The sequence below is a fragment of the Tachysurus vachellii genome, chromosome 4, assembly GCF_030014155.1.
Source record: "Tachysurus vachellii isolate PV-2020 chromosome 4, HZAU_Pvac_v1, whole genome shotgun sequence".
Lineage (NCBI taxonomy): Eukaryota > Metazoa > Chordata > Actinopteri > Siluriformes > Bagridae > Tachysurus > Tachysurus vachellii.
The window spans coordinates 28,590,640-28,613,139 of NC_083463.1; the positions used below are offsets into that span (position 1 = coordinate 28,590,640).

The 22,500-nt window shown below is 45.2% G+C and overlaps 1 protein-coding gene across 8 annotated transcripts in view; it reads right to left on the bottom strand.

The window, feature by feature from the left end:
• Positions 1-22,500, bottom strand: part of rbfox2 (RNA binding fox-1 homolog 2) — a 54,737-nt gene that overhangs the window by 22,849 nt on the left and 9,388 nt on the right. For 7 of the 8 annotated variants that reach the window (XR_009648384.1, XR_009648385.1, XM_060868766.1 and 4 more), the window contains exons 2-4: positions 13,872-13,922; positions 1,916-2,122; positions 193-357 (exon numbers count right to left, since the gene is read on the bottom strand). Coding sequence is in view for 6 of the 8 variants with exons in the window: in XM_060868766.1 (XP_060724749.1) it covers positions 193-357; positions 1,916-2,122; positions 13,872-13,922 (423 nt within the window). In the remaining 2 variants the exon portion in view is untranslated. Of the gene's footprint in view, positions 1-192; positions 358-1,915; positions 2,123-11,128; positions 11,489-13,871; positions 13,923-22,500 lie in introns of those variants that run through there. The other variant, XM_060868767.1, reaches the window with a different exon arrangement.

Here is a 22,500-nt window from a genome sequence, read left to right on the forward strand (position 1 = left end):
GCTCTTATCTCCACAGTTATGCTTACACCTGCACTGTTCTTGCCTCTCTGAACAGTGGTTCAAACTGTTGTCATGGCGATATTGCTACCAAGCTGCCGTCACCCGCGCTCGGTTCAGTACCAAATTGTTTTGGTGAAAATACAGAGAAGGCTTTGACGTTAGACACGTGGACGTTGTGTGTGATGATCGTACCCCGAACATCTGGCGCAGGTCGGGGTCTCGGAAGCGGAAGGGGATGTTGGAGACATGGAGGCGTTTTGGGGTGACTTTCCCGTCTGCTGAGTCTTCAGCCCCCGATACTCCTGAACCGCCGCCGGATACACACTGGCCCTCTGCCTGGGGGGAACCGTCTGATAACTGAGAGAGAGAGCGAGAAAAACAAAGAAAGATACAGTGCAAGAGAGACAAAGAAAGAGAGAGAAAGACGGGGAAGAGAGAGAGCGACAGACAAAGAGGGGGGGGTGAGAGAGAGAGAGAGAGAGAGAGAGAGAGAGGTTATAATAATCATTTTATCCTAACAAGTCAAAATGGACATCTTTAACATTCCTGTTCATGTAAAATAAGGTCTGTCCTGTTTGATAAAAGCATTAGTAAGAAACTTGAATGCAGCGTCACAATCCCATAATTCTATTCATTCAGCCAGTGAACATTAGTGTTTAAAAAAAATCAGTTCTTACCCACAATAATTCTCTCTTAATATTCGTCATTAACGCACAAAATAAATTTCCTTCAATTACAAAATGTCCACTGCTGAAAAACATCAACACACTGCAGTGGATGGAAACAATAGCACAGTGTTTTAAAAAGCAGAATTCAGTTAAGCTTGAAGGGGAGAAAAAAAAAATAAAATAAAAATAATAATGTAGGTTGGATGAATTAAAAATCAAGAAGAATTGTTCCTTAATTGCGTCTTGGTAGGCTGAACTGAAAAGCTGGGACGTTCCCACATGGGAGTTCACGTGAAGGTCACAGAACTGTTTGGACACTGGATCATGACACTGGATGCTCAAGTATAAAATGGGGGGAAAAAAGCCTGTCGTACTTTTTATCCGTTTCTAGTTACGTTAAATGTTATCAAAAGGTTTGCTAAGTAACAGCAGGTCCCTTTGGTCGCTTATGTTCGAGCTGAACGAAGCACGATGGTTCTTTACAAGCTCAAGGTTCTTTGTCGCAAGAAAGAAGAAAACAGAAGCGCAGACACTGGAGACTCCTTCCATAAACGTTAAAGAAAATGTCACCATATCAACATTTACACCAATTACACAGTGAGTTTACGTGAAGTATTATGAAGCTGATGAATTTGTTGTTACCATAGAAACGATGTCATTACAGCAATAAACCTTTTGGACACTCAACACTATTGGTACGGTGTTGTTGTTATTGTAGACACTATTGTTATTATTATTAATCGAGCAATCAGAATAGAGACCGTTGTGGTATAAACTGTAAAGCTTTATATTTACGCGACGATGTTCAGGATCTGTAACTCTTACACAAACCAGTTTTCTTTTCTCCCTGTAGTAAATAGTCCTGTGTTTGTGCGCCATACTGGGTGTCTGCGCCGATAATGCAATGCATTTCCTCTTACTGGATCAATAAAATAAGCATCCGTCTGTTCCTGAAACAATGCTACCGCCCTTATGAGGGCAATAAAGCAAGCACGTGTGCATTAGAGATGTCAATAGAGCATCGCTGGATCGATCTTTTTCTTTTATGAGATTAAGGAAGGCGAGTCTGCTGCATTCAATTCCAAGCTTATCGGGCGCTGTGTGAAAACGTCACCGTCTAGCAAGCCTGATGTTCTCAAACAGGTGTGAAAAGGCCAATCAAGTCCCCCCCCTCTTGCCCCTTGTGAAGCTAACCAAACAGCCCCCTACTTTACCATATGCTCCAAAGCTCGTGTGAGAACACTCACTTGTGTGTTGAGTGTGCTAGTGGCCGAGGGGGGGTTAGTGATCCCTGTTGGCGCCTCCACTTGCCCCTGGCCCCCTGCGGGGTAAATACCGCTGCCTCCAAAGTCCAGCGGCAAGCCGTTCTGGGGCGGTGGAGGGGGAGGTGGAGGGAAGGATGAGTACGGTGGGGGGACGAGGCCTTCCTGAGCCCCCATAGCATCCTGAGAACCCTGATAGATATAGAGAGAGAGACAGAGAGAGAGAGAGAGACAAAGAGAAGGGAAGAAAAACAAGAGAGATTGCGTGGGGTTAATAGACTGGCTGTCTGGACTCCACTCCACAGAGTAGTGTCAAGATGGAGGAGGGAGGGAGGGAGGGAGGGAGAGTGAGTGAGTGATGTAGGGAGGAAGGAAATAGAAGAGACAACCGAGCCAGCTTAAATGAACTGGTAGAAGAGTGCGAGAGACACGAGACGTCAAACGCATGGAAAGTGATGTGTGCGAGAGAGACAGAATGCACTCAGGCGATCGCTTAATGATCGTACAAAAGCTTCTGATGGAGGAAGTGCGCCTGAAAGCTGAGCCTATTGCGTTTCTCCCCGTCTCACCCTTACGCCTCACTCCATCTCTGTTCGTTTAGCGCTCTCATCTCACGCCCGTCGCTTTAACCACGCTTCCTTTTAAATAACAAATTAAATCTGTGAATACAGAAGGATCACGAATCAAATTAAGGCGTAAACACGTATGAACCCCTTGGATCGTATGATATCGTCCGTAATGATCATTTTTCCCTGTTTGTAATTTATCATTTAAAAAGAAAAAGAAAAAAAAAAGGTTCAACAATCGGTTAAATAACGGTCCAGAAACTCCCACATTTCAGGATTAAGAAGAGGCGAGGAGGCTGTAATCATAATATTTAGCTGTGAAGTCGGGGACTGCTTGCTGGCAGCGGCATGAAAACTATGACATGCAGGTATATTGAATATTAAGGTCAAAATCTTTGTCCTTAAATTTTCTTTAGCGTTTTTGTCATGTGATAACTTACTAAACCCTTTTATTATGTTAACTAGCTGTTTTTAAAAGGAGCGTATACGCGAGCTACGTCAGCTAGCTTGGATCGCGGGTGGCTGCGGTCCTTTACACCCTTGTGTTTCCAGCGAGTGTTTTTCTGATCATCAAAAACAACAAACTGGGTAAGAACTTATTTTACCCGGAAAATTCATGTATCGTCTGAAGACGCTGTAGGAGTTCATCTAGACTGCGAGTAATGTGTGTCGGTTGTTCGTTAGCATTATGACACGCGCTAAGTTTACCTCACATTGTATCAGGTCAGATAATAAATAAATAAATAAATAAAATTACGTTTCTCAAGGAGATAAGATTTTAATGCTTATACTAAACCAAAACAAGTTGAACAACTAGCATTAAGAAACATTATGTAAGCTAGTTACGTTGTGAAATCTCATTGGTTCTTGGGTCTCAGCTCAAGTGCGAGCTCCGTGTTTGGTTTTGTTCCAGGTTTTGAAAGATCCACGCTCAAATATTGCCAGATGTACAAAAACTAATCGTGTTAACGTTGTTTAGCTCAATCGCGTTGAACTGGCATACGCATATAAATGAAGTAAATCCAACAAACTTCTTTCCCCCAATATTAAAATCTCATCTGATTCTTTTCTTAGAAACAAAACACGATGAAGCCTTGAAACTGGTGAAATGAACATTCGTTAATGAGCACAGCTGTCTCACCTGAGGGAAAATATATTTCGTTCTGAAGCGAAAGCTTTTCCCTATAAATAAGCGTCAAGCCAAATTACATCACATCCTCTAAACCGCGCTAGAAGTTATTTTCCTCGGTTTAGAGCGGCGAGCTCGGCTCGGCTTGACGTTCTCTTAAACCAAATTGGTGAGCGAGATGAAACGCGATCAGTAGAAGAAAGGACGGAGGCTGCTTTCAGGCACGGAGTCGAGAACGAGTGCTAGGTCTAAACTAAATTTTAATCAAATCAGCTACTCAATGTGTTTAGAATTCTCGGTCATGGCAGGAATATCCCTAGTTTTCTGCCTCTCTCTCTCCCATCATCAGCTCTCCACCATCTTGCCCCAGACCTCTGTAGTGACGAGGATTTTCAGGCACCTTTTAAATATTCATGAGAAGCTCATGCATAATTAAGAGCAAATGGCCTCAACACATACTCTTCCACATGACGCTGAGAGGGGAAAAGCCAGCAGTGCAACGCGTGCACACGGGCCGAACACACAGCACCTGGCTCCTCACACACACACACACACACACACACCCTGACATACAACACCTGCTACTAGACGAGTGTGCCACCGAGCACAGAGTGACTTTATTTGTAATGTAACAGACGCGTGCAGAGACATTGGGTACTGGAACGCAGCACGAAAAAAAAAAACAGGGACTTGCTCGTTAGATCATTTGCAAATTCTACAATTACTAAAAATTTCTTTTTACAAGCTTGAGAGTTTAAGAAATCAGTCAGATAAGCCAATAGTGCCCTAACCCTAACCCTAACACTGCCAGTTCCAGGAAAATAAATCAACAACCAGGTATCAAAACGTAGCTTAACACGATGTTTTAACGATCTTGCGCCACAGCAATTAGGATCCAATAATTAAACACAATCTTACCCCATCACTAACCTTTCTTTTTCTATCTTTCAAAGTTAAGCTGCATTTTTATTGTTTGGCCTGCATTCGATTAAACAGGATCGTAGACAAGTCATATAAATATGCCGAGTCCGGCAAGCGGATTCAAATCGACGTGGCTGCTCACGGTGTCGAGTAAACAAAGCAGCGCTGCTTCCCTTTTACATGAGCTATATACAAACGAATGCTGGCATACTAGCTCGTGAAACCTAGAACACTGATTATTTTCTGCTCTTATAGAAATGTACACCACTTTCTGGCCAATCAGAATCAAGAATCTCACTAGTAGGCATACGAGAAATTATTTATGCATCCCGAGTGTCACTTTTCCCAACTGTAATGCTGCCCGTTTTTCCGCACATGCTCAGTACACGCCTAAGTGCTCTAATGAAAACAAATCAGTACTATGGTGATCTGAATAAACATGTACTGCAAAGGGGAGAGAGAGAGAGAGAGAGAGAGAGAGAGAGACAGAGAGAGAGACAGAGAGAGAGAGAGAGAGAGAGAAAAAGAATTTGAAGAGAAGTGACAGTATAACGAGAAAGTAGAGAAAGAGGAGATGCACAGCGCATAGAGAGAAGACAGGATTTGTGATTTGCTCACGTTGAAGAAAAAAGAAAGAAACGAGAGAAACGTGAAGAGGAAAAGGAAGAGAGGATGCGGAGTGAAGATTAAGAGGAGAAGAGGAATAGACGGATAGATAGAGAGAGAAAACTGGAGGGGGGGAGGGAGGAAAATCTGTGCTGTCAAGTGCACATTCTTTCAAGATGGTGAAACAGGCAGCGCTTCCCTACATGGCAGTGCTGTGTGGACAGAGAAGAGGAAAGATGGAGAGAGAGAGAGAGAGAGAGAGAGAGAGAGAGAGAGAGAGAGAGAGAGAGAGAATGAATGAGGGAGGTCTAGAGAAGTGGGGGGGGAGAAAAGACAGAGCCTGGTAATAATAGCACTGCTATCTGCTCTGCCTGCGCTGGTATGAACGGGTGATTTATCACCTGCTGTCACACTGCAGCAAACACACAACTCTCCTTCCTCTGTGTGTGTGTGTGTGTGTGTGTTACACTCTCTTAAAACACACACAAGTTACATGATCCTAATAATCTAAAAGTAATCTACATAAAAAGATCTTTTTATTCAATCACAAAACAACAGCAGCTAATATAATAATAATAAAACAAATTTCTGCAAGTCAGATTTTTTAAATCTTTAATCTAATTTGATAATAATGCTGACATAATATTAGAAATTATTTTAGATGTACAAACGAACCATTTATTGCTCTAACAGAGAAATAAATAAATAATAAAAAAGATTTTTTTTAAATAATAACAAAAATTTTATAATTATTTGTTAAATTAGAAGTCAAATGAAAAATTAAGAAATAAAATTAGACAACACTTTTAAAATAAAACAATCCCATATAACGTATCTAACAATTACTATGTAAATAAATAAATTATGAATAAACGAATGAATGCCAGCTAACAGTTGCGTCGTCGCAACAGCGGTGCAAAACCAATATGCAATATCCGATATGAACACCCCCCACCACGCCGCCTCGACTGAGATGATTTTTGATTTATTGTGTCCGGGAGAATGATATCGTGATGCTGTGTGATATATTGCACACATCAATCATCATACACATACAGAGACTCGCTCGCTTCTACAGCATCAGCGTCCAAATCCCGACTTTCGTTTCTTCAGACACAGGAAGTGGCCTGATCTCCGGGTGAGGTGTGACGATATTAACGAGCGACGTGGTGTTGGAGATCGACCGGGGTGAAGGGCGCCGTCAGATGGATACAGATAGGGAAGGGACGGCAGCAGGCGGGAAAATGAACTGGGCAAATGCGATTTGTGTGCGAAACTCGATTGTGTTTATTGCGAGATGCTTGGGGAGGGTGCAGTGAGAAAGCAGCTTCATAACGCAGTTAACACGTGTGTGTGTGTGTGTGTGTGTGCAGTGATCATGACCTGCTCTTTGGCTGTGCAAGTGCAAATGTGCAGTGGAGCGAGAGAAAAGGAAAAAGCGCTGGTTATTTACAGGTCAGTTAGCGAGCGATTGTCATAGCGCCGTCATATAAAAACTGTACAGCGTTGTGGGACACACTGAGTGATGGAGCTCTTTGCTAATGTGACAGCTGCACTGATTGCCTTCCTTATAAATAAATAAATAAATAAATAAATAAATAGTGCTAAACACTCACAAGGCCAATTTGGAGCTCATAATAATCACAAACGGAGAGGTTTGATACAGCAAAACAAACCCTGGCTCTCAGCATTAAATTACGTTTGATTTGAGGATGGAGCATTTTTCACTTTGACATTTGGGTAGAATTTTACATTGCTCGAGCACCGCTACCATTAGCAAACAAACCAGCCAGAAGAGAAAAAGCAGTTTCACATAAGCTACCGCTTCAGGATGGTTTTCGATCCATTTACGCACATTAATGCTATTTGGTTGTTGCCAATTATCAGCGTGTTTTGACATTTCTTCGGCACCGTGGATTCCGGTCATCTGGAAAATTACTGAAAAACGTCGGCAGTAGTTTTGTTGTCTGCTAACTCAGGAAAACAACATTTTGTCTTACGATAAAATCACATCCTGAATCATGAAAGGACAACAAACAACAAATGTTTGGCTTCGTTTAGATTTGTGGATCGTCCGCATCCGTTAGCTCCTGTTAACACTTAGGCTACAGCAGCTGCAAACAGCCGCTTTATAGACATCACTTCATATTAAAGTTAATGCAACTACATCGTGGCATCTCTTGTGTTACCATAGAAACGACAATGTATTGGAAAACTAACGTATTGGAAGACTAAATACTAAATTTCCTATATGCAAGTGTGTATTATTTGCAATTTGTAGATACTAGAACCTAGACGTCATTGTGAGATGATTGTGAGCCAACACGGTGAATAAAACAAACTCAAAAGCACTCAAACGACAAAAAGAGACCATAGGTGAACATACATTCCCCGATTCATCTTAGAGCTGCACTACATTTTGAAGCCGCGCTGTTAATCACCACCTTCTGACCAATCAGAAACAAGGATTTCAAAATCTGCATCATAAAAAAGCTGAAATCTGGTACTGCTGGTCTGTAACCGAATACTGGACACGGGCAGCTTTCAGCGAGCATTTCACGTAATCAGCATTGAGATTTCAACACAAAAAACTTGAAGAGCACGTTTATTTATGGTCCCTTGAACGTTCTTGGAAAGAACTGGCCTCTGGATGAGCTAGCTGTGAAGAGTGCTTGGACCCCGCAGATCGCTGCTCACGAGTCACACTCGTTTTTTTGTTTTTTTTAAACAATTTCAAAATAAATTTATGACATCACTAATATAGTTTTCTATACAGACACACTGAAAGCATCCAACAGAGCAGAGTGTGAAACGTTAAGATGGAGATGTAACAGAACAGCTCTAAGGTGCGGAAACACCTCGCCGTGTCCCACGTATGCGGCGTTAATCGCCCTGAAACGTGCCGCTCTTCTTCTTCTTCGTCCTCGGCTCCTTCTTTCACGCTCTGAAAAAGCCCAGATGGGACCTCTGGTGTGCGTCCTGCTGTCCTGACTGTCCGTCAAACCGCTAAGCCGGGAGATTGGCTAGCAGCTAGTCAGCACCTGTCCTTATAGGGTCTGATTCTTTCTGCAGATTCTGACCACTCACGTTGTCAGCCGACATGCTTCTGCTACGAAGCAGTAAATTGCTGCAGAGATTTCTTGGATCGTTGGCCACTGGCTTTAAAAGTAGAAGTGCAAGCACATAAACACAGACACACACTCTCTGTATGCAGCGTGTTGCATGTTTGCTTAAGTCCTGACACACACTTTGTCCTTCTACACCCTGCAGATGACCGAGAAACGAGTTGATCTAGTTTTGGATCTAGTTGTTTGTTGATCTAGTTGTGAGCCGCTTCCTGCGATGACGTCTGCCATAAGAGAAGACATTTTTCTTTTTTTAAGTGAGCCTCCCTCTACTTTTAAATCTAAACATAAAACTAACAATCAGGAACAACCACCTGTCTGAATTCAAATGGGAACAAAAGTAACAGATGTGAGAATGACACGCTTCTATAAAGGATATAAACCCAAAAGATTAGCGACGGAATTCATTCCAAATGACTGGATTTACTAAAACTTGAACTGAGACTAGTGCAAAATGTCTTTAGTGCCCTGAAAGCCCGCCATTTACAGATCAGGTAACTGTTAATAGAACAGTCAGCTTTTAACAAAAATCCTACACCTTAATCCTGCTCTAAGCACATTATCTCATCATGGCAGAGAAGTCATTTCCTGTTGTTGTGTAACACCTTGAGAACAACCTGGATGAATCACGCTGCTATATCTCCGTGTACCGTCACCAGCCTTTACCATCAGCTGTGTGGATACAGAAGTACCAGCAAAAACCTCGACGCCTGACACCGCCGCTTAGACGCAGGGATACGCCGGGATGTGACTACAGATCGCTACTGAACTCTGTATGAATATTATTACTATACAACATACCATTATATACACAAATCTCCTAATTGTATTTCTTTAAGAACGCCTTTCCCATAGGCTCTAATTCACTGTCAACTAAATTCATCAGTCCCTTTAAAATTTCATTAAGTTGGGATCGAAGAATCAAACACAAAAAACCTACCGAACGGCTCCATATTTAGAGGCTCCGATTTAGCATGCAGTTTGTCGAAAAATTGAAATCTGACCGATTCATCATGCTAGTGTTAGAAGTAAATAATACCGTTATCTAGTCTGCAATACCGTTTGGGCTAAAACTCATACTGTGCTGTAATCAGGTTACCTGTCCTGCTGTTCTTAGCATATTAGCAAGCGTTTGCCGCGAAGTCCGACTCGCCTGCGCTGAGGAACGGAAGATTAAAATTTAGAAATTAGTCACGTATACGTACATATTGTACTAGCGCATTTAACCAGCCCGGTGTCCTCCTGCTTGTTAGCTACATTAAACCGCGCTAACAAACTCTTCTTAGCGTTGTTGGTTTGCTTGCTTGAAAAAGCAGCACGTTGGAGCTTTCGCTTGTTGAAAGCACAAATCTCACTATGCATGGAGGAGCACACGCCTCGCTCCTTAGGTGTTTTGGTTGTCAAATTTAGCTTGATAAAACGTTTAGACGTGTCCAACGCGTGGTTAAGTCGTGTGCAGACTGTTTCCTGAACAACTTGGGAGCGATCAGACTTTAATCTCGTTACGTTATTATTTGCATAACGTAACCCTGAAACGTAACCCGGTTCCGAATCGGTCAGTCGACCCATGAATGACCTGTGCTCGTGGATAACGTACAGATATGTTGGTATACGGTTAGATGTCACGTACACATTTAAAGTGCAGATCCCTGTTGAGCTTTTACATAAGACAGACATGTCCTTTTAAGCCTTGTGTGATTCTCGCTTTCCAAGGAGTAAGAATACATGTGTGTGTGTGTGTATATACATCTATAAGTATTTGTGTGTGTGTGTGTGTGTGTGTGTGCAGAAGCCATACACGGCAGGTAGGAGTCTCTCCCTCCCCTCGGGGCACACGCTCGGGTGGGGCTCTGCAAATATTTCAACAACCCTCCACTTCTCTCAAAACACTTTCTTGCCCTGGCGCATGAGAAGCCGTATAATCTTTCCTTTTGTGCCACCGGCGCTCTGAAGCTTCCTTCGCAGAGTCTCTGTGCTGCATTACGCCGCTATAACTCGATAAGGAAAAGTCTTATCCCTCCTTATCCATCTTTCCTACCAGATGGGATCGAACTGTTCTCTCTTCTGATCCAGGAATCTATTTTTAGCCTGCATTCGGTCGGCCTATAGGTTTGCCTTTTTTGTACGGTGAAGGGGTGGTCAGTTTTAAAAATCAATCCCGAGGCGTTGTGGCCGTACTGCCCCCGCCACTTCCCCCCTCGTCTGGAGCTTTTAAAGGAAAACAGAGAGATAACAGCTGCTTGAGCCTGAGGGGAAAAGAACGAGGGAGGGGGGGAAAAAAAAGAGGTCAAAACTGTAAAGGGAACAGGATTGTGAGGTATGAGACAGAGATACAGTGTGCGATGTGCAGCCACACTGTAAACAGGGTAAAGTGCAATCCAGCTAGATGGAAGATCACAGCTATACTGGTGTGTGTGTGTGAGAGAGACTGACAGATAGATAGGAGGCATAGTGTTGATAGAACAACTGTTTCCAGGCACCTGCCCCCTTCGCTCAAAAGCCAGGGGTGAGTTATGGGGGACAGCTGGAAGGGAGGACAACAAAGCAGTTTTCTTTCTCTACCCCCCTCTCCACACTTTCCTCCCTCCTCCTTCGCCATCAGCCATTCGTTAAGAGTCTAGGCCTGTCTGTCAACGTGGCCCTAACGCGCACACTCAAACCTGCACATGCTGGCACGCAGTCTGCCGTATTTTCACCTTTAACATGATGTTATGTTGCGAGCTCCAAAGTGTACGTGTAAACGTTTCGGGTTTTTCAACAAACATTCTGAACGCATTTCCGAGCGATGTGACATGCAACAAAACAAGAGCGCTGTCGTATTTACTGAAAAACTAGCGCAGGGTCTACTTACCGGCAACACGGAATGGTAATACAGTCCCATCATTGTATTCGGACCAGGACCCTGTCGCTTCTTATCTGTTCTCTCGCTGCCCTGCAGTCTCTGTGTCCCGCACATTCAAAATCTCCCTCGCTCGGTCGGTCCCCTCCTCTCAGAGTTTCCGCCTAGCGCCCCCTCCCCACATCGCACTCCTCTGCAGCTCCAGATCGCTCTCCGTCACGCTCTCTTGCGCACTGTCGTTTGCGGTGTGGCGTCCTTGCCTGCTCATCTCTCTCTCCCTCTCTCTTCCTGCTTGTTTTTTTCCCTTTCTCTCCTCCCCTTGCCCAGATACCATTTGCTTGTTCACTTGCTTGCTCCCTCCCTCCCTTTCTCTCTCATCCACCTCCTCCCTCTGCCCTGTGTCACACCTGCAAACTTTTTTTTTTTTTTTTTTTTTTTTTCCAACTCTCTTCTCCCTCCTACTTCTCCTTCTCTTCATGTAGGTGAGTAAATTAGGGCTGTTTGCACCTCTGGGAGATAGAGGGGGAAAAAAAAATATGAGCCTCTGAGCCCTTCGATGGCGTAGTACAATAATCCTGCCGTGTCTTTGATGACAACATCCACGGTCTTCTCTCGCTGGCTAATGGACAGCCGGGTAGACGAAATTGTGGGACGGCAGTCAGTGCTGTGCTTTTTTCCCCTTAATGGAACAGCACAAAGCCATGGATCTCCCATGAATTTAAGATTCTACAGACCGAAATATCGCAGCTCTACCAGTCAGACTGGTGCTTTCGGTCCGTTCTGTATTTCTCTTGTTTTTCTAATATCCGAGAGGAGTCAGATGAACCGGGAGCTTAGACCCGGCCTCCGAGTTTAACAGACGGTGATAAACGGATAAAGACAGGGATGGAGGGATTACAGAGAGAGACAGGAGGATAAACCCGGGATGATATGAGGATTAACTACAGCAACTAAACAATCTGATAATTCACTCAAATACTACAAAAAAACAGCCTAAATGCTAAGAGTGGCATCTGTTACGAGGCCAAAACATAAACATACACATATGTGTAACGAGATATGGATTAGAAGGGGAAGGGTTAATATAAATAAATAAATAAATAAATAAAACCTAACCTAAAATTAGAAATGAATATATAAATAAATAAATATAATTGTTTAAAAATAAAGTCTATAATTTTGAAATATTCCAGTTTTTTACATGACAATTATAATAGTTTGTATTTTTGAAACAATTTATTTTTAAGGCCTTTTTTTTTTTTTTTTTTTTTTACAATTATTTTTAAAAATATTTATGTACATAAATATTTTAATTTTCTCCTGCTTTTTCCCCCTTCATAACCAATCTGTGCAAAAAAAGTTCATCGTTTCTATTTGCATAAAAATGTTGTTGGAAGAATAGAAAATGTACGTTAAAAAAATAAAATAAATAAAAAATTCTAACGTGAAAAACTAGATTATCAGATTCATGCCAGGATCTGATCATCCAATCACGTGACAGCAGCACAATTATGATGCAGGTCACCGCCAGTGGCGTAATAAATGGTTGTTGTGGCACTTATATGGCAACATACAAACTTCTCTCTAGAGTTTACAAAGAATGGGGTGAGCAAAAACAAAATGAGCCTCAGTTCAGAGATCTGAGTGTCAGAAGGAGGTGACAAGTTTACACTAACTCAAGTAATCACTCCTTACAACCGTGTTGAGCAGAAAAGTCTCTCAGAACTCAAAGTCATGCACTGAAGGCAAGAACGTCAGAGGACCATGTTTTTCCCTGTTCTTATGCATAATGCTGTATGTCCTATTTGGCTACAGACAGACAGACACAAACTAATCCAGATATGGATTTCGATTATCTACTGATTTTCACCTCATATGGCTTTAGAAGCACTGTATACACACACACACACACAGAGTTATAATGAAATGAAACTGAAGGCCCATTTTTGCATTGATTTACGAATCACAGTTTTAAGCGCAAAGGAATGAAGTTATCATTTATATTTACACTGCGCGCACACACACACCCACCCACACACACACACCCATTATTTGCATTCATTTAATAATCACATAGTTTCAAGCACTTTCAGATAGAAGTATAACACCACACACACGAGCTCTGCTCTAATGAAGCAAACATTTTGCACGCTATTGCAAGTTAGAACAAGCGCTTCGGAGAACGTGGCGCTGCCGTCAACCAATAACCTTCCAGCTGCTAGTTCATCCTGTTAGAAACTGAAAGGTGTGTAATTTCGTCAATCACAACACTTCTGTACTGGAATGGCTCTGCCTCTAAATACGCTGCGGGGCTTTCAGACAAGCGATGATTTAACGGAGTCGGCGATTTGAACGAGTGGGGTGGGGGAGAAAAGAAAAGGCTTGCGTCGGTGCAGACTTGCTGGAAAAGTTAGCGGCGGTTTGCTGCGTTTATTTCATCTTAAGAATGAGTTAAATAAAAATTGTGGCTGTTAGATATTGTTAAACAGCATGATTAACAGTTGTGAGACTGTAGGAGTCGGGATTGTCTAACACAAACAGCTGGATCGTCTTCTGTCCACACACACACACACACACACACACAGTTCCTCTAAAGGAACATGCGGCTTTTAGCACTTCTGACTAACAGGTGGCGCAGTTACACACAAACAGACATATGATTTGGTCTAAAACATATTTTTGAAATCTGTACAATGGGCCCGGATAAGCTCCGCCCCCTCAAACTTGTGTTTAGCTTAAGGACGTCATGTCTTACCTGACTGGCTGAGGGGTATCCGTGGAAGCCCATGGTGAGTGGATCATTGTTCTAAGAGAGAGAAGAAAAAAAAAAAAAGATAAACATTAAATGGGTATAATAGTTTATAAAGTTTAAGTAAAGCTGCATTAATAACACTTTTGCTCTAATCGGAGCTGAGCGAATTCTCTGCCCTCTCAAACGAAAAGAAATCTTGTGAATTTGGACAGTTGTGTACTGAAAGCGACGCATTGACGATACACACAATAGAAGAGCTTATGAGTCAGTTACGTGTTTTCCTAAATCTTTAAATCTCACCCGTTTTGGACATGTAGACAAGTACTGCGTCTGTAACGACGCCACCGACGCCGCCAACTCGATTTCATGCATTTATGAGATAAGCGAAATTAGTGAGTGCATTTGGTTGTGTAATTACGGCTTTCTGTACACCAACTCATTAGTTCCTTTCCAAAAAAATTATGTCCATTGTTCCAATACAATATCGAGCGCTCACAGCCTGAGAAAGTAATGAGTTATTTCAGAGGAAAAGCACGAGTCATCTTGCACACGCACATGCTCAGAGAGAGGGAGACGGGGGTGGGGGGGTGGCGGGGCACAGAGAGAGAGAGAGAGAGAGAGAGAGATAGAGAGAGAGAGAGAGAGAGAGAGACCTGTCTTTCCATAATAAACATTTTAAACACTAATTCCTCCCCTACTGCTTCTCCTCTCTTACACAGGACTGAATCAAACACTCCTCCTGCTCAGTCATCCTGACCTCCTTCTGTTCCAAAACCCACCACCACACACAGACACACAGACCGACAGACACACCGACAGACAGACAGACCGACAGACAGACAGACCCACCGACCCACAGACCGAACGACCCACCGACCCACACAGACCGACCGACCCCCACAGACCCACACACACAGACCCACACACACAGACCGACCCCCACAGACCCGCACACACAGACCGACCCCCACAGACCCGCACACACACAGACCGACCCCCACACCCACGCACACACACAGACCGACCCACACCCACGCACACACACAGACCGACCCACACCCACGCACACACACAGACCGACCCACACCCACGCACACACACAGACCGACCCACTCTCACGCACACACACAGACCGACCCACACCCGCACACACACAGACCGACCCACACCCGCACACACACAGACCGACCCACACCCGCACACACACAGACCGACCCACACCCGCACACACACAGACCGACCCACACCCGCACACACACAGACCGACCCACACCCGCACACACACAGACCGACCCACACCCGCACACACACAGACCGACCCACACCCGCACACACACAGACCGACCCACACACACACACACACAGACCGACCCACACACACACACACACAGACCGACCCACACACACACACACACAGACCGACCCACACACACACACACACAGACCGACCCACACACACACACACACAGACCGACCCACACACACACACACACAGACCGACCCACACACACACACACACAGACCGACCCACACACACACACACACAGACCGACCCACACACACACACACACACAGACCGACCCACACACACACAGACCGACCCACACACACACACACACACAGACCGACCCACACACACACACACACAGACCGACCCACACACATACACACACAGACCGACCCACACACATACACACACAGACCGACCCACACACATACACACACAGACCGACCCACACACATACACACACAGACCGACCCACACACATACACACACAGACCGACCCACACACATACACACACAGACCGACCCACACACATACACACACAGACCGACCCACACACACACACACACACAGACCGACCCACACACACACACACAGACCGACCCACACACACACACACACACAGACCGACCCACACACACACACACACAGACCGACCCACACACACACACACACAGACCGACCCCCACACACACACACACAGACCGACCCACACACACACACACAGACCGACCCACACACACACACACACAGACCGACCCACACACACACACACACACAGACAGACCGACCCACACACACACACACACACACAGACAGACCGACCCACACACACACACACACACACACACACACACACAGACCGACCCACACACAGACAGACCGACCCACACACACACAGACAGACCCACACACACAGACAGACCGACCCACACACACAGACAGACCGACCCACACACACAGACAGACCGACCCACACACACAGACAGACCGACCCACACACACAGACAGACCGACCCACACACACAGACAGACCGACCCACACACACAGACAGACCGACCCACACACACAGACAGACCGACCCACACACACACAGACAGACCGACCCACACACACACAGACAGACCGACCGACCCACACCCACACACACAGACCGACCCACATACAGACAGACCGACCCACACCCACACACAGACCGACCCACACCCACACACAGACCGACCCACACACAGACCGACCCACACCCACACACACAGACCGACCCACCCACACCCACACCCAGACCGACCCACACCCACACACACAGACCGACCCACACCCACACACAGACCGACCCACACCCACACACACAGACCGACCCACACCCACACACACAGACCGACCCACACCCACACACAGACCGACCCACACCCACACACACAGACCGACCCACACCCACCCACAGACCGACCCACACCCACACACACACACGGACCGACCCACACCCACACACACACACGGACCGACCCACACCCACACACACACACGGACCGACCCACACCCACACACACACACGGACCGACCCACACCCACACACACACACGGACCGACCCACACCCACACACACACACGGACCGACCCACACCCACACACACACACGGACCGACCCACACCCACACACACACACGGACCGACCCACACCCACACACACACACGGACCGACCCACACCCACACGGACCGACCCACACCCACACACGGACCGACCCACACCCACACACACACACACGGACCGACCCACACCCACACACACACACACGGACCGACCCACACCCACACACACACACACGGACCGACCCACACCCACACACACGGACCGACCCACACCCACACACACACACGGACCGACCCACACCCACACACACACACGGACCGACCCACACCCACACACACACACGGACCGACCCACACCCACACACACACACACGGACCGACCCACACCCACACACACACACGGACCGACCCACACCCACACACACACACACGGACCGACCCACACCCACACACACACACACGGACCGACCCACACCCACACACACACACACGGACCGACCCACACCCACACACACACACACGGACCGACCCACACCCACACACACACACGGACCGACCCACACCCACACACACACACGGACCGACCCACACCCACACACACACACGGACCGACCCACACCCACACACACACACGGACCGACCCACACCCACACACACACACGGACCGACCCACACCCACACACACACACGGACCGACCCACACCCACACACACACACGGACCGACCCACACCCACACACACACACGGACCGACCCACACCCACACACACGGACCGACCCACACCCACACACACACGGACCGACCCACACAGCCACACGGACCGACCCACACAGCCACGCACACACGGACCGACCCACACAGCCACGCACACACGGACCGACCCACACAGCCACGCACACACGGACCGACCCACGCACACACGGACCGACCCACGCACACACGGACCGACCCACACACACACGGACCGACCCACACACACACGGACCGACCCACACACACACGGACCGACCCACACACACGGACCGACCCACACACACACGGACCGACCCACACACACGGACCGACCCACACACACGGACCGACCCACACACACGGACCGACCCACACACACGGACCGACCCACACACACACAGACACACACACACACACACAGACACACACACTTCTGTGTGTCACAGTGGGTGTCAGGGCAGGAAGCTCCCCCCATATCAGCTTAATCATCAGGAAGTCTTTCAGCTGAATCACTGAGCTGCCACAGCTACGCAAAATCGGCCTCGTCCACGTGATTCAACAGCTCCAAGATCTCTAACGATCTTCTCTTCAACACACTTACTGTCACTTACTACAGAAAAGACATTGAGCTCATTGATGTAAAACTGGAATTTATCATGTGATAGGAAATGAACCGACACCTTCTGGCCGAGCTCTGAGCCTGAAGAGATCCGGCACGCGGCCATGAGAGCGCGGCTTCCATCCAAAAAACCCATTTCACACAAGCTCGGAACAGACGTCATTAAGGAGCCGGAGCTTTAAGAAGCTCTCTCAGCTTCGAAATGACCTTAAAAACAAAATGTCTTCAGAAACTGGACCCTGTACAGGGCTTAAAAAGTCTTACACACACCCACTGCTCTGTGTGCGTGTGTGCGCGCGCATGTGTGTGTACAGGCCTTATGTGGTTAATTGTCCTATAATGGGCTCTAATCAGATTATTGCTGCTCTAGTCACTAAACTGTGGAAGCTTTGCTGCATTCCCTCACTCCAGTGGAGCTATTGTTTAGACATTAAAACAAGAGGATGCAACAAAGTGAGTGAGAGATGGCAAGAAAGAGAAAAAAAGAGATAGCGAGAAAGAGAGAGGTGAAGAGTCACTGCAGGGTTCAGATACAAAGCATTTGGCCTAAATGAATGATGTCAGGACGTAATGACGGACTTCTCTAATCGTACCACAGTGACGTCATGTTGCATCATTATGCGCGGGAACAAGCTAGTATTTTATTTAGTTTACTATTTTTACTCTCTTATTTATTTCATCCATTTACTATTTATTTTTACTATTTTATTTATTTACATTTTCTTAATGGTTAAAAATTATTTTTATTTTTTTTATATTTCTCTCATTGTGCACTTAAATCTTCCTGTTTGTAAATAAAAAGAGAGTTTCGTTCTCACAAATACTTTACCGCACGCACACACGCACACGCACACACATATACGGTATACGAGTATCATAAAGATGGGTGCGATAGAGCTATTTTGTTCTGTTCACCTGGTCTACAAGTCGAACTGGAACGTTTAGCGGTTTTATTCCCAGGGACGTTAAGCACACTGACGCTCTCCATCTCTCTTTAAAGCTTCAGCAGTCGGCTTCAACTGTCATGATCGCTAATCGAAGGTTTCCGCGAAACGCCATGTGAGTGTTTATAACTCGATAAAAGTAAAATCATTTCCACAAATTCCCCCCCATGACCTCAGTAGTCGTCGATGAGGTGAGACGCAGCTTGTGTCTGAGCAGTTAGTTGCTTCGTTGGAGAAGCTAACAGAAGCTTACGGCTACTGGCTTGCTTTAAAAAAAAATCTAATTATTCGAGTAGCAAATTTAATTAAATGGGGATAAAAAGCAAGGAACAGTTTATTATGAAATGTATCACAAAATATTAGGTTTCTCACAAATTACAGGCAAAACAGTAGTGTTCTATTAAAAAACATTATTATATTATAAATACTATTAAATGTTATATATATTTAAAGAAATAAAAAAATAAAGATTTTTTTTTAAAAATAGCAGAAATATTTTACAAACGTTTACTTTCATATTTTATTCAATTATCACTTTTAAAAAATATAAAAAAAATAAATTCAAAATGAATTTTTTTAAAATTACAATTTTTTTTTAGTTACAATTTACCAATAGTTTTTTTTTTTTAATAAATAATTTCTAAGCAAATTATGCGACAAAACACTGTTCGGAGATGTTGTGGAGATCCGAGATATCTTACTGGATATTTTATTGGTGAGCATGATCATGTTCTTCATGTTGTTACACACTGTAAGACCTACAACTAACACCAAAAGGAAACGAGTTTGTTAAGCATTTCCCCAGACGACTGTTGTGTCACAAACAGAAAAAACAAATGTTAGACTTCGGTCTGTTAAAAGCTAGACGTTTGATCGCCATGTAGTGGAAAAATTCATATCTAGAAGAAGCAGCTTTAATTATTGTCACATATACGTTACAGCACAGTGAGAATCTTTCTTCACACATATCCCAACTTTTAGAGGTTGGGGTCAGAGCGCAGGGTCAGACATCATACAGCACCCCAAGAGCAGTGATGGTTAAGGGCCTTGCTCAAGGGCCCAACAGTGGCAGCTTAGCAGTGCTGGGGCTTGAATAGAATAGAATAGAACAGGGCATAGAAGCCTTTATTATCACCACATATACATTACAGCACAGTGGAGTACTTTTCTTCACATACCCCAACTGAGGAGGTTTGGGTCAGAGTGCAGGGGCAGCTATGATACAGCGCCCCTGAAGCAGGGAGGGTTGAGGGCCTTGCTCAAGGGCCCAGCAGTGGCAGCTTGGCAGTGCTGGGCCTTGAACCCCGATCCTCTGATCAACAACCCAGAGCTTTAACCAGTTGAGCCACCACTGCCCCAAAAAACATCTGGAAGGTGCTTTTTCCAAATTTGTTCAAAACAGTGACGATGAAGAAGAGGCTTTTGTAAAGATGAAAATTGATGCAGTATCGTAGCTAATCCATAAACCCTGCGGGTTTTTATCTTCTAGTTTTATTGAAGTTGTTGACTAGAACGTGTCTATAATGTGCAGATGGAGACATGTACAGTGTTCTGAATGAATAAAAAAACCCGATTTTTGTGCGTCTCTCTTGAGAAACAATACCCCACATTGTGTTTAACAGTCACCTATTAGTGAGCAAAAGATCGGGTTAATGTTTGCTGTAGATAATCGGCCTTTACGTCGCTCTGAAACCAATGCGTTTCATTCACAAGCAACCTCACCTTTGTACTTTCACCAAGATAAAGCCGAATCTTAAATCGGTTTCAGATGGACAGATGACTGGAGATGATTCGGAGATTGGAACTTGTTTTAGGTGGGTTTGTGGCTTTGAGAGGTGAAAAATTGCAGACAGAGCTTTACGCTGCAGTTTTTCTGGAGCAGCTGTTCACCTCGGCGCTCCGGTGAGAGAGGAAACGCATGGCGGAGATTGCAGACTGTCATTTTTAGTTGCATAAGCCAATTAAAATAGCGAGGAGGAGCTTTGAGGCAAAAAATTAAATAAATATATATCGAAATAAAAATGGCGTCACTTTTTCCTCCACCGCATGATTTCTAGCACTCCAACCTGTATTATAAAACAGCTGTTCTCGTACATTTTTCTCTTCTGCTCTCTCTCTCTCTCTCTCGGCTGGAACTGATGTCTCTCTGCATGCGTCCCCTGGGGGAACGCAGAGTACTGCGCATGACACCCACAGTGCAGTCCAGAGAGCGCGAGAGGGACAGAGAGGGAGAGACAAAGCACATACGGACGCTTAAAGCAATAACGCAGCAAAAACATGACACATGCACACTGGCCACTTTAATAGGAACAGTGTCCCTGCCAATCGTGGTACAGATCTGCTGGGTTGAGCACTTACTGGGATTTCCACACACACACACAACGGCTGTAGAGTTTATATAACAGAATGGTGGAAAAAAAACATAAAAACGCTATTTATAACTACGGCGACCAGAAAAGCGTCAAGAATAAAACGCCATGTTTTTAGGAGAAAGAGCTACAGAAGTACAGAACCATATGAGGTCCTATGAAGAGGAATCTGGGGTTAACGAAATGAGACAACTGAAGACCAGAAGGAAAAAAAAAATGCTTGCTGTTTTTTCCCCAGCATGCGATCAACTAATGGAAGTCTATTCCTTTCAGTTCAGCATAAAACATACTGGGTTGTGAAAGTCAAATGTGAAGCACATTATGCAAATTTTTATTTCTAATTCACAATTTTGAGCGCGAAATACAATCTCGTCTCGATGACGTCATTTGCGTCCGGTATAACCGCGCTCCCGTTTTATTTCCATAGACATTTGGATTTCTTACAAGCTTTATTCAAACTGTACTTCCTGCCCTTCACAAGCACGCTTTGGTGTGCGAAGTGATGTAAGGGCTTCAGAACGAGAACTGTTTTAAACAGGTTTATCTGTTTTACACACAAAGCGATACGCCTCGTGGTACACAAAACCACGACGGACGCTTAAGTGGTTATTGTGATGTGAAATTTAATAGCGGTACCGGCTGAAACCCCCCGACCTCATAAACATTAATAGAGGATGAGAGAGCGCGTATCCGTGTCAGCGGGGACGAGACGAGACGAGAGACGAGGCAGCAACAGGACACATCTGCTCGCCATGTGTTTGCAAAGCGGGAGGAGAAGAGAAAGGGATGGAGAGATTTGAGACGTGGAATGTCTTGGAGGAAAACCAGACCGAAAAAGGGGGGGGGTGGAGGAGAGGGAGAAGAAAGAGAGAGAGAGAGACCGAGAGAAAGAGAGAGTGTGGGGGAGGGAGAACGATGAAGAGCATTAAAAAGACACAGAACAGAGACTGTGAGTCATACATAAGCAGAAGCTTGCACTAAATTTCCTTTAAATCTGAGCGCGCGCCCGCACACACACACACACACACTTTCCAATTCTTACCTTCTATACATATTAGCAACGAAAAAAAACGAAAAAAAATTTGATATC